The 14,671-nt window shown below is 39.4% G+C and overlaps 1 protein-coding gene across 2 annotated transcripts in view; it reads left to right on the top strand.

Moving 5' to 3' along the window:
• The first annotated feature begins 12,021 nt into the window (after positions 1 to 12,021).
• Positions 12,022 to 14,671, top strand: part of LOC136776337 (extracellular serine/threonine protein CG31145) — a 37,475-nt gene continuing 34,825 nt past the window's right edge. Inside the window, exons 1-2 of one of the 2 annotated variants that reach the window (XM_066731782.1) lie at positions 13,607 to 13,745; positions 13,891 to 14,430. In XM_066731782.1, coding sequence (XP_066587879.1) covers positions 13,964 to 14,430 — 467 coding nt within the window. In that variant the 5' untranslated portion in view covers positions 13,607 to 13,745; positions 13,891 to 13,963. Of the gene's footprint in view, positions 14,431 to 14,671 lie in introns of both variants that reach the window. The other variant, XM_066731781.1, reaches the window with a different exon arrangement.

Raw genomic sequence — 14,671 nt, 5'->3', positions numbered from 1 at the left:
TCATGTGCTTCTCTACCCGTGTCTTTTCTTCCCATAAATAAATGGAAAAGTTCTCATCCTGTATTATACACGTAGTATAATACTCGCTTCATGAAAATTACACTTTGCATTTGTACGAATGGTCAAAGTGAAAGTGCACGACAAACACTAAATTTGTAAGAAATTGGGAAAATCGTGAAAGATTTAAAGAAAGCTAGATGTATATATATATATACATATATGCTACCTTAGGATATGAGTATCACAGAGATCCTATACAGAGATAGGTCAAAAACCATTAATGGGATTCGACTGTAATTGGAAAGCAGACGTTAATTGTCACGATAATTTACCGAAAGCAGTGTCGATTGCGTTGAAATAAATTATTGTGCAGGAAATTTTAATTTGCAAAGACTCGGCTCTCTTCATTCTACTTTTGCTTCTCATAAAACAAAAGTTGTCTGATGGTTGATAATTGCTTGTTCTCCGAGGATCGTAATTTTTCGGAAGTTGGAAGAATTTTCACTTTCCTTGACAGTTTATATTGATGAGAGGTATATATATATATATATATATATATATATATATAGATAGATAGGGAGGGTGAAAGAGAGAGAAATAGGCTATAGGCAATTGCGGCGTAGGCTTGTAAAGTTTCGCTTTCCTTCGGAAACCAGTCGGTGGAATCTTTTAAAGACGACTATACTAATCCGAGTGAGTGAGACGTCGCTCGCAGCTCACTGTTGTGGTGAACGTTTGCTATTAAAAGAAGAACCAGCATTCTCTCTCTTCCTCTCTCTCTCTCTCTCTCTCTCTCTGATAAACGCTACACGATGATGCGGCTAAGGCGTGAGGCTGTGAGAACGCAACGTTCCCATCACACGACTAATCTTTTATGACCAGTTGTATAACCGTTCATGACCTTCGGATAGACAACGCTAATCGATATCCGCCTTATACGGATATGCAATCTAGAAAATCTTACACAATGGAATTTCTCAAAATCGATAAAAATGCCAAAACGACTCCTTCCGTACTCTCAAATCGATTGGATAACAGTAAATTAATACGTCGCGCATAACACTTTGAGAAAATTACAGCTTTCCTTGTGTATTATACACTTTATCATCGCAATCATAAAAATTTATAGGACCCAACGTTAAGGTGTCTGCGTTTTATCAATAAACGTATATGTCGTCCGCTATTCGCGTCACTCGAGCCATAAATTTTACTCTCGTACGTAAGATAAACGTTATGTATATGATTAACCGATAAATAGCAGATGGCTCCTGCAAGATTTACGCGACATTCGGTCCTGGATAATTCATCTTTCGTCGGCTAAAAAAATCACTCGCAGTCTTCTCCCGGGATTTTCCAGAGGCTTCTCTATCAGACGTAAAAGAAAAGGCGTTTTATCGAGGTAAATAAGAGTAGCATTTGCTTAATAAGGAAGTTATCCAAGTTGGATCGACTCTCTGCAGGGACTCTCCTCGACTTGCCAAATTTCTAATCTCGCAGGCTTAACGTAATCGGACGCTTTTTGGCAATACTCGAGGGCGAGAATGGTAATAAGAAGATAAAGATGGCATCTTAATGAGGCTGAAAGAATGAAGCATCTATATACATATATATGTATATAACGAAATTTCACCGTCCCTGCTTCTTTCACTTTGCAATCCATTAAAGTTTTATCTCCGAGATCTGCGAGACGCTTTAACGCGATCAGTCGCACGCGACATTTATAATTGCTGTCGACTGAAATTAAAAATTTGCATTAATTGGTAAAAGGGGCGCGAGTCCAATGATTTCGAAGAACATTGTCAAACTCCGTAGAGAAAAGTTTGTATAACAATCGTGTAATTATTATGAATCCGAAGAGGAGGAATGGAACGAGACTCGTGCGAATAAACCGAAGAAAATTTTCTATCGTTCGATTCTCGCAATGATCAGCCAATTATAAGCTACAGTGGTATCGCAATTCATCAGGTTGATGCATGAAATTGCTAAAACTCGTGTATTTCAAATTAGGGAAGTTTCACGGGATTTTTGCCAATAGAGCTGCCGCACTTTGCGCGAACTTACTAATATAGTTATAAACGTGTAACGCATTACGCTATGATAGGATCTGGGTTGCTGGAGGAAGAGAGATGGATAGGGCATGGGGGGGGGGGGGGAGGCAGGAGGGGGGGACGCTTTTATTGTAGGGCTTTGCCTTTGAGGCTTCTATACTTTATAACATGAAAATTATGTCAGACGAATTTGTATCGAGCGAGTACTATAACAGTCTAGACGACGTTGGAACTTCCAGAAGGCTGCTATCTTCCAACGTGCAGGGACGAAAATTGTAACTGCGATGCAATTTAGACTCTATGTACCCTCGTTAATGTTATTCAACCACACCGAGCACGGAAATAGTTGCTCGTTGCACATTTTACACCTACCGCGTTTTCCCTTTCCAGACACTTGCATTTTATTGTTATACTGGATGAAAACTCGTACGGGTTAATCCCTCGCTAAATTCTGATGACCTCTTTAATTAATTAGTTTCGTGTATCAGCGTGGCACACAATTTTTCCCCAAACTTTCATCCCTCGGATGTGGAAAGAGTCTCGAGCCTGCTCTACGACGAAACGTTTGACATGCGAAAATATGTGTATACAAGGAAGTGGATTAATACACTCTACTTGATACGTTTCAGGATACTACGAGAAAGAAAAAAGTATATTGCTTTTTCAAGGAAACGCAATAAAGTGATTTAATTATTGTAACGATTCTATTAAAAGTTCTTATACCGTCACTATTATATTGATTATCGTTTATAAGTGGCAGTTGAATGAATTTACGCAGGAAGAAATAATAAACTTAAACTGCTGCTTTTGGCATTGCATTAAACTTCTAATCGAATCTGATACACCTGAACGTTTCTATCTTCGTTATATAAGTTTTGACACCGGAAGAAATATTCTTGAATTTCAATGTTTGTGCCATATAGTTGATAGAATTATATAACAGGGCCCCTTTCAGCTGCATTATCGATTTTTCCAAACGAAGCGAGTAATTTTAATCATTTTTCTTAAATCGTGCACCTATACCATGGAACAACTTTGATATAGGGTTGTATTTGAGAAATTCTACTGTGTTCGTATCAAAAATCAATAGGCCTAGCTGCTATACGCTTGAAAATAATCAAAGGCAGGTCGTGAACGACACAGTACTGGGATCGGTAATCGTATAAATTTATAGGACAGCTGCACCGCTCCATTATCTTCAATTATCTTTCGAAAGCAGTACGGTTGCCTTTACTTTTCAACCACCAACATTGCTGTCTCTGATGCACTGTAGCAACAACGTTCAAAAGCTCGCATCTAATATGGAAGTAACGAATCTGAATGGCCAAATTGCCTTTGACAGCAAATGACACTCTCATTAAACTAATACACCGGTTTACCGAGTCCAAAAAATCTCGCCCAAACGGATATTGTTAAAAATTATCTATGATTTATTATACTTATCATCTTACTATGCGATTATCGAATTATACTTGAAGAATAATCAACAGTAAACACAGTTCATGAACCAACAGATACCTTATCCTTGTTAAAATGTTGCTATATAGCTTATACCAATGGCTTAACCGCAACTCGTGACCACAGTTTTCTTCTTATGGCCCAATTAGCCGAAGAAACGAATTCTTTCGAGACTTTCTAGACAACAGTTTAGATGTGTTTTTGTCTAGAGACTGCGTAGGGAAGGATTCCTCGAAATGCCTAATAAGGTACAAAACGACGGACCGTAGAACGTAAGCACACGTTGGTGTGTGCCTCTTGATAAAAAAAATCCTTCAGACATTTGCGAAACGAGCCAACTGCCTTACGTCCGGCTACTCCTGCTAACTGTAACAAATGCCTTTTAAACGTCCCGCACTTGCGCTCCAAACCCACGTTAATTTGTAATGATTTAATTCATGCGACTTGCCGTGGAAACTGCACGAAGAATCTTTCTTCGTGAGTGAAAAAAAAATTCTTGGACTTGCTTAAATTCTTTCTTGAAAAAAAGTCTGTGCATATTTGCGTTAAAGCTATAAATATATATATATATATATAAGCAGAATAACTGGTTGCAGAAATATTTTGGTGCATTTTCATTCCCTATCTTAAGCTGAAAGACGATTTGTGCTCTATCTTCGCGTAAAGATTTTTATCGCAGGTGGGGAGCTTTTCTTAATTAACGACTAATTTGTACTTGTCCCGGGGATAAGCAGGGCGAGTTTAGAAGGAACGATCGTCCTAGTTCGTGACCTATGGCGTCATTAAGAAGTCATTGTACAGGCATTGGCCATTCTCCGGTTAACACCGGTTCTCTACGTGTATCTTGCGGGTATCTTTCCTGCGCAGCACTTGTTGCCTCGTGTAAAAGTACAAGATTTTTAAATTAAATCCTCCTCTGCCCTTTTAATTCGATAATCGTGTAAGAGGAAAGTAGGGCGGATCATAAGTGCAATTATTGCTTTGCCTATTAGTGTCACTACATACACCAACATACGTGTTATATCCCACACAATATACAGGAGCGATTCCAAGAACGCGCGAGTGCTATAAGAAAAAGTACGAGATTGAACCTGGCGATTAGGAGCTTTCGTAAAATAGCGGAGAGTCGAATAAATAAATATATAATATGAAATGATATATCCGGTAGTTGGTAAATTAATGGCGAAGACAATAAGGGGTAAATTGCTGTGCTAATGCGGCTAAATGCTGCTCAAGGCATTGCATGCTGACGCATCATTAAATATTAACTAGTTAAGTGGTCAAATCGCATGTCAGGTAATTGTTGACAGTCGACGCTCTGGTCACGTGAGGCACGTGTATAAATTTCAACTTACTCTCTCACCCATGGGAAATGACCGGTTGGACCATTCCAGCAGAATAACCAATCAAGCAAACCGTACCTTTTTAATTCTCGTTCACTCATCGTTTCCTCGATCGTGCACACCGCGTTGATCATTCTATTCCTTTGGAAATCAAATCTATATAATATGTGCTATATATATATATATATGTATACATAAGAATGATAGACTTATATAAATTATTCCTCAAGTATATTTTTGAAAGGATCGTTTCGCAGAGTAGTCCGGGTACCTACGAGAAAATGTAATATCTTGTCATATCGGATGATATCTTTCCGAGAGCAATTATGCCATAAGAGGACGACGTCTCATGGATGAGATGAAGTATACGTTCGGTACGAAGTTTACGAGGTCTCTGATGGATACAGAGTGGTAATCTGCTAATCGCGTAGATCAACGAGTGCCTTCCAACCGCGAGAGTGTATTCGGACTGTATTTATAGAGAGGATCGCGGATTGGTCGGTATAGGATAGCGTACGCGTCATAAATGTTCTCATTTTCCAAAGCACTGTCAAGTGAAGCGGCCGCAGTTAGCCACAGGAGTATTCTTGGCAGTCGTTCCTGCTACGAGACGTCCGAAAATAATTCGTCGTCAACGCGTGGAAACCAAAAGGGACACTGGCTAAACAAATCCAATCGGTTTTGATCGGGCTTCCTCGTGTAATAATAATAACAATAATAATGATATTGTTAATGGATGGAATAATAATATTTTAGCAATGCGTACTATCGTACATACGGAGCGAGTCAGGTATAGCATAAAACGTGACCTAAGTGTGTCAACGATATCCTCTTCTTATTATACTCTTCCCATTGCACAATAATACCAACGCTGCATCGGGCGAAAGTAGGGAAAGTATACGAGCCTGTCATTAACCGAATGAAACACTACGACGACGACGACAACGACGACGACGACGACGACGATGACGACGACTCTCAGCACACATTTAACAATAGGACAATAGGCCACGATCGGGTCCCAGGCTCCCTTCAATCCATAAGACCTTTGCTGTTCGATGATACGACACGATTCCCTATATTCTCGCACTTTCCTACCAGCTTTATCGTCCTTTCATAAAACATCTCGTAGTACCACTACCCTAACCCCCCCCCCCCCCCCATCCTCGACCTCTGCTCTACTCTTAAACTTCGCGCTCTGCTCCAATGAAATACCGGAAGTCTCCGTTCATTGTCCCTTTTTCTTTTTAGGAATCCAGCTTGAGTAATCCACTTGAGCCGAATGTCGATTTACGAGCCCGATGGATCCCCGGCTATTCTGATTTTTTTTACATTATTTTTAGAAAATTCATTTCGTTTTTCCTCATGCGACCTACAGCCCGTGCATTAGCCTGATAACGCTCGAAACGTTATATTGGACAATTTTACTTGATCTTTTTTTTACCGAATTCTAGAAATTTCAATCGGATGGATTTTTAGAGAGCAAGAACGATTCACACGAAGAGAATTTAACTGGTCAGATATTCTCTTTCACGCGATTGCAATTCGATTTAAAACTTCATGAAATTGCATATGTCGCTGGTATTCTCGTACCGGATATCACAAATTGCGCTAAATTTCCCTTTTCGTTTGTCGCGTATATGCGCAGGCCAAAAATTTTACACGAAATTTAATATCATCATTCCAGGAAAAAATAAATATAGTGTACATGTATAGGAGAAACTTGATTCATCGAGTGATACTTATTTCTTTGCGATATTGCCCTTCGCTTAAGTAATAATTAAGAAATAAATATAAGGCAAGATTTAATAACACTTTCCCTCATCCTTGAGAAAGTTGTAGTTTTTAATGCTAGCCTATGCAAAAAATGAAAATCACTAAAGTTAAATCAGAGTCAAAGGTTTAAAAATATATAAAGTTTCACAAAGGATTTAAACTAATTATTTCTTTCAATTATGTATATAAGTTGGTAAAAAGTCTGCATAATCTCTTAAAATTATAGCGGGATTATAACTCGAAAGTTTGAAAACGAAATAGCAATAATAGTTTCTGCTTTAGGAACAGGATTTTTCTGTACATTGCGTAATCTCATTCAGATGGGCACGAAGGATACCTGAAAATAAATAATTTAGTGTATCAAAAGGCACACGCGGTCTGTAGCGTCTCACCGGCAAGTATATAAAAATCATAAACAAGAAAGTTGGTAGACCACAACCTCTAAATCAAATTATCTTAATGAATTATTAATTTTTACGCTTAATCTTTATTTAAATATATATATTTTCACATAGATTTCACAATAAGCCTATGAATATACAAAACGGCTAAAGCAATTCTAAGATTCTATAATTTCTTGGTTCGTTTCGAGGAAAAAATAATGTAATTTTCCTTCTTTTCCTCTTTCTTCATCAAAAATCTTTGTCCCTTTCTTATATAGTTGACGTAACACATTTTCTAGAAATAATGTCTGTTCTCGAACACATAAAAGTTGCTGCAATTCATCTGGTGTTTAATCAGCATAAAAAGCCAATTTGACTTTTATTTAGAAAAGTTTTCCGTGTCTTATTCCATCCTAGCTTTCTTTTTAAGATTTCCCATTCAAGTAAAATTATACACAGAATGCAATAATAATTAACGTGTATTTACTATATAAATATATAAAAATATTAAAATTTGTTTTAGTTTAGAAAAAAAAAAACAATATTATGTGATAGATGTTTAGGTAGTACTACTTTCTTTTATTTCGTTTAACATGGTAATTTTGTATGCGGCCCGTGGATTTGAACTTCTGTTTTATTTAGATGTACCACGTATAATATTTAAATGATCCACAACCTCTAAGCGACTTGCCTGTGTGATGCTTTCGTTCTTAGCTTACTTCTCCACTATACCTACCTACTATACCTGTAAATATGCATCAGGATCCTGGTCCATACGACTCTCCTCCCTTTATTATAGCTTCTTCCATTCGCATATGTATTCATATACATACTTTAGCTAAATTCCACTCGTAGCAAGCGCGCCATCTTTTAATATGTTATTTTCAAACTTCGCTATTTCAACTACCTAATTCATCTCGCAATAATAAATATTCGAGTTATTTCTGATTTTACAATAACAATCAAATTACTCCAAATTCCAAAACGAACTGTCTAATTTCGGAAAAAGAACTTTTACAAAAAAGTTAGATGCTAAAATAACTGACAGAACATTTGTGAGGTTTTCAGTGCTGTATTCACTTTAATTAACAATATTAGCTATGATATTTTAATCTGACATAATTCTCTTTGCAAGTGCAAAAAATAGCTCTTCTTGGTAAGATATTCTCGTAACCATATTTAACATACAACAAATGCAGACGTCATTGACAATTATACATTTTGTTGCTTCAGTGTAATAGGGAATTTCATGGAAATGCATTCCATTATAAACATTGCTAAACGAAAACTTTGAATAACTTAGTTTGATAGAATTTTTTAGCTACACTAATAAATTTCATACAATTTTATTTTCCATCTATCAGAGTGCATTCATTGTGCAATGTTTGCTATCAAGTAATTTAATTAACCAGATAATAGTTCGTAATATGAATATTATTATAATAGAAAAGCCCTTGGATAAAGTATTCACTGACTAACCGCTCGAAATAACGAAAATAAATCATATAATTATGCCATTCAGCTATGAGAACTCGGCTATAATTAAATGAACGACTACGCGCACACAATTGAACCACAGTAAATTGAAATAATAAATATTTCATTATATCACACACAAAAGAGAATCTCTAGAAAAAAATATATAAAAATATCAATCTCTTTATATATACTATAACTAATTTACCAGAGATTTCATAAAAACTATGCAATACACTATACGATTATTACTGTACTATTGTCATTAACAATGCTATTATTACCATACTCGCTAATAACATAATGAAAGATATACACTATATTAAACACAACAAAACTACACATGCAATAAATCGGTAAACATAATGAAAGCTCAGCGTCCAATTCAATATATCAGTATTTATTCTACTACAAAATAATCAAACGAAACAAATATCATGCAGTCAGTGCATTATCTAAAAATGAATAAATATCGTGATTCTACAACATACAATGTGTAGGTAGGCACGCTATTGAATTTGAGGTATAAATGTGAGAAATTGATTTTTGAAGATTGCGCGAATTAAAGGGGCTATTGTAAAATTGGCATTAATTATTGGTTATTTGACCGAATGAGCGACCCGCGCGCGCGAATGGGTCAGTGCCTATTTCTATAGTTGATATACAGTAGCTCCAGGGAACGCGATTGGCAATGCACGATTCGATTCGATGCATAAGTACGTTTCGTACGCGCGTGCTGTGCGAGCCGGCAAATGCAGGAAGAGCTCAGCCGAGTGACTCGTTGCTTGCACGCGCGTCGCAATTGAATTTGATTATAGGAATCACGGACAGTCAACCAGGTAATAGGAAAATGACCGTTAAAACTTATCCGCTTGCTTTCGTATCCATGACCGATTCAATGATTTGTATCGAACCGAAATAATGCTTCGTTACATTTATTATTCCTTCTAATTTGTCCACGTATGTCCAATTATTAACGAAGCACAGTTAATTATTCCGAAGCGAAATTTATAAAACCTCCCGAGAAATTTTTCACTTTGATTCTATTTTCTTTCGAATCTTGTACCATGCAACAGTGAATTTTTCTTGACGAGAATCGTTATGCCTCATTTCAAAAACAAAATCTATTCAAAGGTAAAAGTTTATTAACTTATTTATCATTTGCCAAATACTTGTTTGAACAAAATCACTTCTCTTAAAAAAAAAAAAAAACTATTGTTAATAACAATACGAGTAATTTTAGCTCCCGGCTTGTCAAACTGAAAAAATCAATCTTCCATTCAGAAATCTGTGTCAGAACTGGATAAAACGCTGTTTATAAAATGTACGAAATTTAAAGCTTACTCTGATTATTTGCGAGATCCCAGAGCATTTTTTTCATGAGGATTATTAAAATGAAACTCTATTAGACGTAAGGACTGAGTGGTTCGCGAGATATTTACGATTGAAGTTTCATCCTTAAAAGTTTGGTCACGCGAGGAGAATCACAACACGGAGAGGCACTACGTATATATATATATATAATAGACTATACTCAGGTATGTGTACAGTGTATATATATATCTGTACGTAATCGTCTCGTTCCCCGTGACAACTCTCGTTGCTCGAAGAAAGATGACAATGAACGCGAATACCTATCTTTATTATCATCGACGTTCGGTTCGCACAGAATTTCAATGGCGTTTCAATTTCTTTCGATGGCTTCCACGCGCGATGCAGCTACGAGATATCGACTCCACCAAAGACTTCCCTCCTTCCTTCCGTAAAAACGATACTCGGCGGAAGTTTCTCGGATTCTCTCCATCCAAGTTCCTCCGCGACTAGCAATTTCGAATCATAGCAAACACAAACGAGACTGATCACTACAAAATCGTACGCGTCATCTCCATTTATTGGAATTCGTATATTTAAATAATCTTGCAAATGATACGAGTCTGTATCGCACGATAGCAACGTGTATCGTTCACCCTTGTAAATCCACCCCAACCCCCTTTCCACGTTTGAAACAGAAAAAACTAAGAGTGTTCAAGAGGCGAATAAAAATCATTTTACTCTCTCTCTGACGAATTACCGGAGAATGCAGTGTAGCGTTATATTGTAAATAAGCGCGATGCATTATGGTTTTTTCCGGTATGCACACGTTCCACTGTTCGAAACGACCCAGATCCGACGCGTAGCGAAATTTTGCGCTCTTGTCGCTCTGCTCGAGATGATTGGAGCTATATGCAGGTACTTGCGTTAGGAGCGAAACTTTGTAACACGAGTCATAGCGCGAAGAACTTTTTTCGTTATTCCTAATCGCGTATAACGGGGGAAAATGAGGGGATTTCGGAAGTATTTAAAGAGAAAACAGTGACTCTTCTCTACGAGTTTAAATAGCCAGAGTTAATCTTGAATTCATCAAAAGATTTAATTGGTTGCAAAGATTAAAGAGAAAATTGATGCTGTATCGTTTTGCATATATGCAACAGTCAGGTTTATTCTCTCATTAAGAGTCTTTATGATTTTTCTCGCATCCTTTTTATCGTTTGGTTACGGTGAAAGCAAACCTGTGTGAATTTATCGGAGCATTGAACGCATTTCCTCTATTAAGCTAAAGTATATCTTGCATCGTTAGAGATTTGGTGCAGCTGGGATTGAAGAAAGAAAGAAAGCGACGGGAGATGCGGGAATAGGGGTGGTATTGCTGTGCTGCCCATACACTGGCCTGTGCAGAGCTTTGTAATTCTCGCTAGGCAATGGCGTAAATGTATCAGGAAACGAGAGGGGGAATGCTCGACACAACCGAACGAAATCTCTGTTACGACCGTTAAGACTAGAATGGTTTGCCCGATACAGATATTGAATTATGCAGGTTCTCTCTTGGTCCGACTGCCATGACACTCTCCGCGCACGTGTGGGTGTGTGTGTGGGTAGTATACACACCACCATGGAAGGCCTTACTGTCTCTTTACGACATTTTCCAAGCCCTCGTCCTACTCTTACCCCCCCACCACACCTCTTTATGACACGACGACTTTGCGATAACTGTAATGGCTACTCTCGCAACACGAAGTACACCATTACCATCACTCTATTTCACGCTTGATATCTCATCCCTTCTTTACGGGGGAGGAGGGATGTTACACTCTCGCTCATTCACACGCACCACTCCAACGCCTACTATGGGCAGATTTCAATGAGAACCACCCGAAAGAATAAGTTAACTTTTTTGTCAGAGAAGAGGAACATTTCTTATTAATTCCATTCTATTGACGCGTATACCTCTCTCTTAATTAGGAACTCTCTTTTGTTTCAGGTGGAGACGAAAGTTCAACGAAGGCTGACTACGGGCCATATATATATATATATATATATATAAATATAGTTATATACGAGAACTGCAAACTGTGATATTGAGAAATTTCGAGTAACATTCCAGAAACAGTGAATAATTCGATAGGTAAAGAGACTGATACGAGTGATTTTATTTGTTTAACGTTCATATATATACGCGTTGGACGAGAGAACCGATCGATAATAATATCGAGCTTAATTTACTGTCGCGTTTAAGGAAATCGAGGGTTCGGTTAGAGCAAGAGAAACTCTGGACGTACAGAGATGTTTAGCGAGTGGTTCGACAAACGAGAAAGCATATTCAAGCCTCCGGACATTCGAAGATAGCAGATCGAATCGATGGAATTGGAAAGACTCGTTGGAGAAACGACGATGCAGATCCGTGGCCGATCTCTCGGTCGTCGAAGATGAGGCAAATTCGCAATTCTCTCAAGGAAAGTCCAAAGTAAAAATCAAACAGAGCTTGAGCGACCGGGTGAGGTTACCGGCTGAGGCTCCCAAGAGATCGAGCAAGCTCAAATTCTCCTTGAGCCTTAACGAAAGAGTCAGAAGATCTTTCCGAAGAGATAGAGTACGAGCGGAGAATACTTGCGAGAATCAGCAAGATTTCCATAGAGGAACAGAGTCATTGCAGAGGAACGATTCTTTTTTAAAGCGGTTGGTCAAAACCTCCAAGGAGAATATCACCGAGAGCTGCGAGAAAATAGTGAGAAACATCCAGAGGAGTCCGTTGGTTCTAAGGAAGAAATTCTTGCTGCACAAGAGCTCGAACGACAGCTCGATCAGCGCCGACAGCGAGGAACGTCCGATTCCTCCGGCGAGATCCAAGAAAACCAGAAGAAGACCTCTTGGTGATACCTGTCTAACTCCAACGTCCTTGAAGAGATCAAATTCCTTGAAAACTTGCAAGAAGGTCCACGACTCGACGAGATTTTTGGAGGTCGATCATTTTTCTTGCACCGAGGACGACTTCCTCCTGGTCGACAACGTCCCGTCGGTATATTCGCTTCCGGTGGAGAACCGCGGTGCGTCGAAGGGAAAGTTCTCGGTGGACAACAAGCCTAGTCAGTTAGATTTAGTCGAGTGGAAGGAAGAGGACCCATCGAGATCGAGGAGCGTGTCGGTGGAGGATATCGATGACTTGATACGATCCGAGGATAATCTCAGATTACTGGAGGATCGTGCGATCTTGAAGAAGCGTCTGGAGTGTTGCTACCTTGAAAAGGGTACGTCGAAGAGTGACGAGAGTCTCGTGGATGAAGCATTCCAGAAAGAGTTCCTGTACAACTGTGATGAGACTACGGTTGGCTGTGACGAGGCTAGACTAGAGGTTCAAGAATCTAGAGGATCCGGTTCCAAAGACTCCCTCTTGGTCGACTGGTCACCGGTGATACACAGACGTTACCTGCGTTCGAGGATAACGAAGAAAAACAATTTGCCCGAGGTGGTGGAATCCGCCAGTTCCAAAAGGAGTCGCTCCGATCCAAGCTGGAAACTGAAGCTCTCTCCACCTCCAGAGGACAGCAACAAGGTCCAGAGGTCGGGCGAGGCTCGTCAGGTCCCCGATAAGAGCGGGTCAAGCGATAAGAGAGTTTCAACGAGAGTAACGTTAATATCCAGTGACGAACGGGAGACTCTCCCAAACGGAGCCTCGGTCGACGTAAAATGCAATTTTGCAAGTTTCGAAGGCGGCATCAGGGACCAAACGACGAAGATCGACGCGTCGACGAGTGCGAAGAGATCGTCGAGTGAGGAGGGTGTCGACCGGAGTGATCTTGTCTCTCTGGAGGAGCTGGACCCGGAAAGGATCCCCGTGATTGTCGTGTCGCGGACGAAACAAGCCAAACTCGTAGAGACTTGTCTCATTAATGAGCCGGTCATTGAGGAGGTTGCTGTTGTTGCCGAGAAGAAGAGCCTGAGAAAAGGTACGGTGCAGGAAATTGTGCGGTGCGAATCGCTCCGAGATAAGAGACTGAAGCCAGAGGAGAGGCAGTTGTCGAGTCATCCGTTGGAGTGTGAAACTCGGCAGCGAGAAGCTCTTTTGAAACCTGACAAAGCACCTTGTTCCAGGTCCCCGAGGAAATCTGCAAATAGGTGGGTCAGGTATAAGAGACTCCAGCAGTCCGTGGAAAGGGATAAACGAATGAGGCTCACTATGAGGATGATCAGAGTGAAGGATAAATTGGTGCTCGGCCTGGGTGCCTTCGCCATCCTATTTACCCTTCTTCTCGTGATGGATCTGCAGATGGATCTTGGTTACAGCGGACATCATTTGGTACCTAGTCATGGTCGTGTCAGAATCGGCGATGACCCTAACGGCAACACTGTCTTTAATAACTTCCGCCGACGCTTTCTGCAACGGATGAATGCCAGCAGGGAACAATCCAGTGCAGATGTGTCCGGTGTTACGCAAAACGTCAGAGATACCAGTGCAACGCCCGAAAAAATCGCCAGGACCGAAAAGACTCAAGTGCACGATCAGTTTGTGGATTTGGTGGATCTTGTTCTCAATGGATATGGGGTTAATCCTGAGGACGGTGTCGCGAGGATTAGTGGCGAAGATACTACGAACAATCCGTCCCTCGCTCAACTCAAAGGAATTAAATTTATGTGAGTATATTATATATATATATATATATATAGATCACCTATATATTGCTTTATACATCCCAGTGCATTTTTATTTTTTCTACACTCAGGTTAAGTTTTTATCATTGACAAATTGTCAAGTTCTTTGCTTCCAAAAATGTAAAACTGGAAAAATGTATCCATCGCCAAAGAGATTTGTTAATCTTCCAGTTTCTTTCGGAATACGTTATCCGGATCATGAGTGCATCTTAAGATGATTATG

This window comes from Prorops nasuta, unplaced genomic scaffold (genome assembly GCF_024137725.1).
Source record: "Prorops nasuta isolate Cenicafe-Biocafe unplaced genomic scaffold, Cenicafe_Pnas_1.2 PNAS00009, whole genome shotgun sequence".
Classification (NCBI taxonomy): Eukaryota; Metazoa; Arthropoda; class Insecta; order Hymenoptera; family Bethylidae; genus Prorops; species Prorops nasuta.
This window is presented reverse-complemented; position numbering and strand designations above follow the sequence as displayed.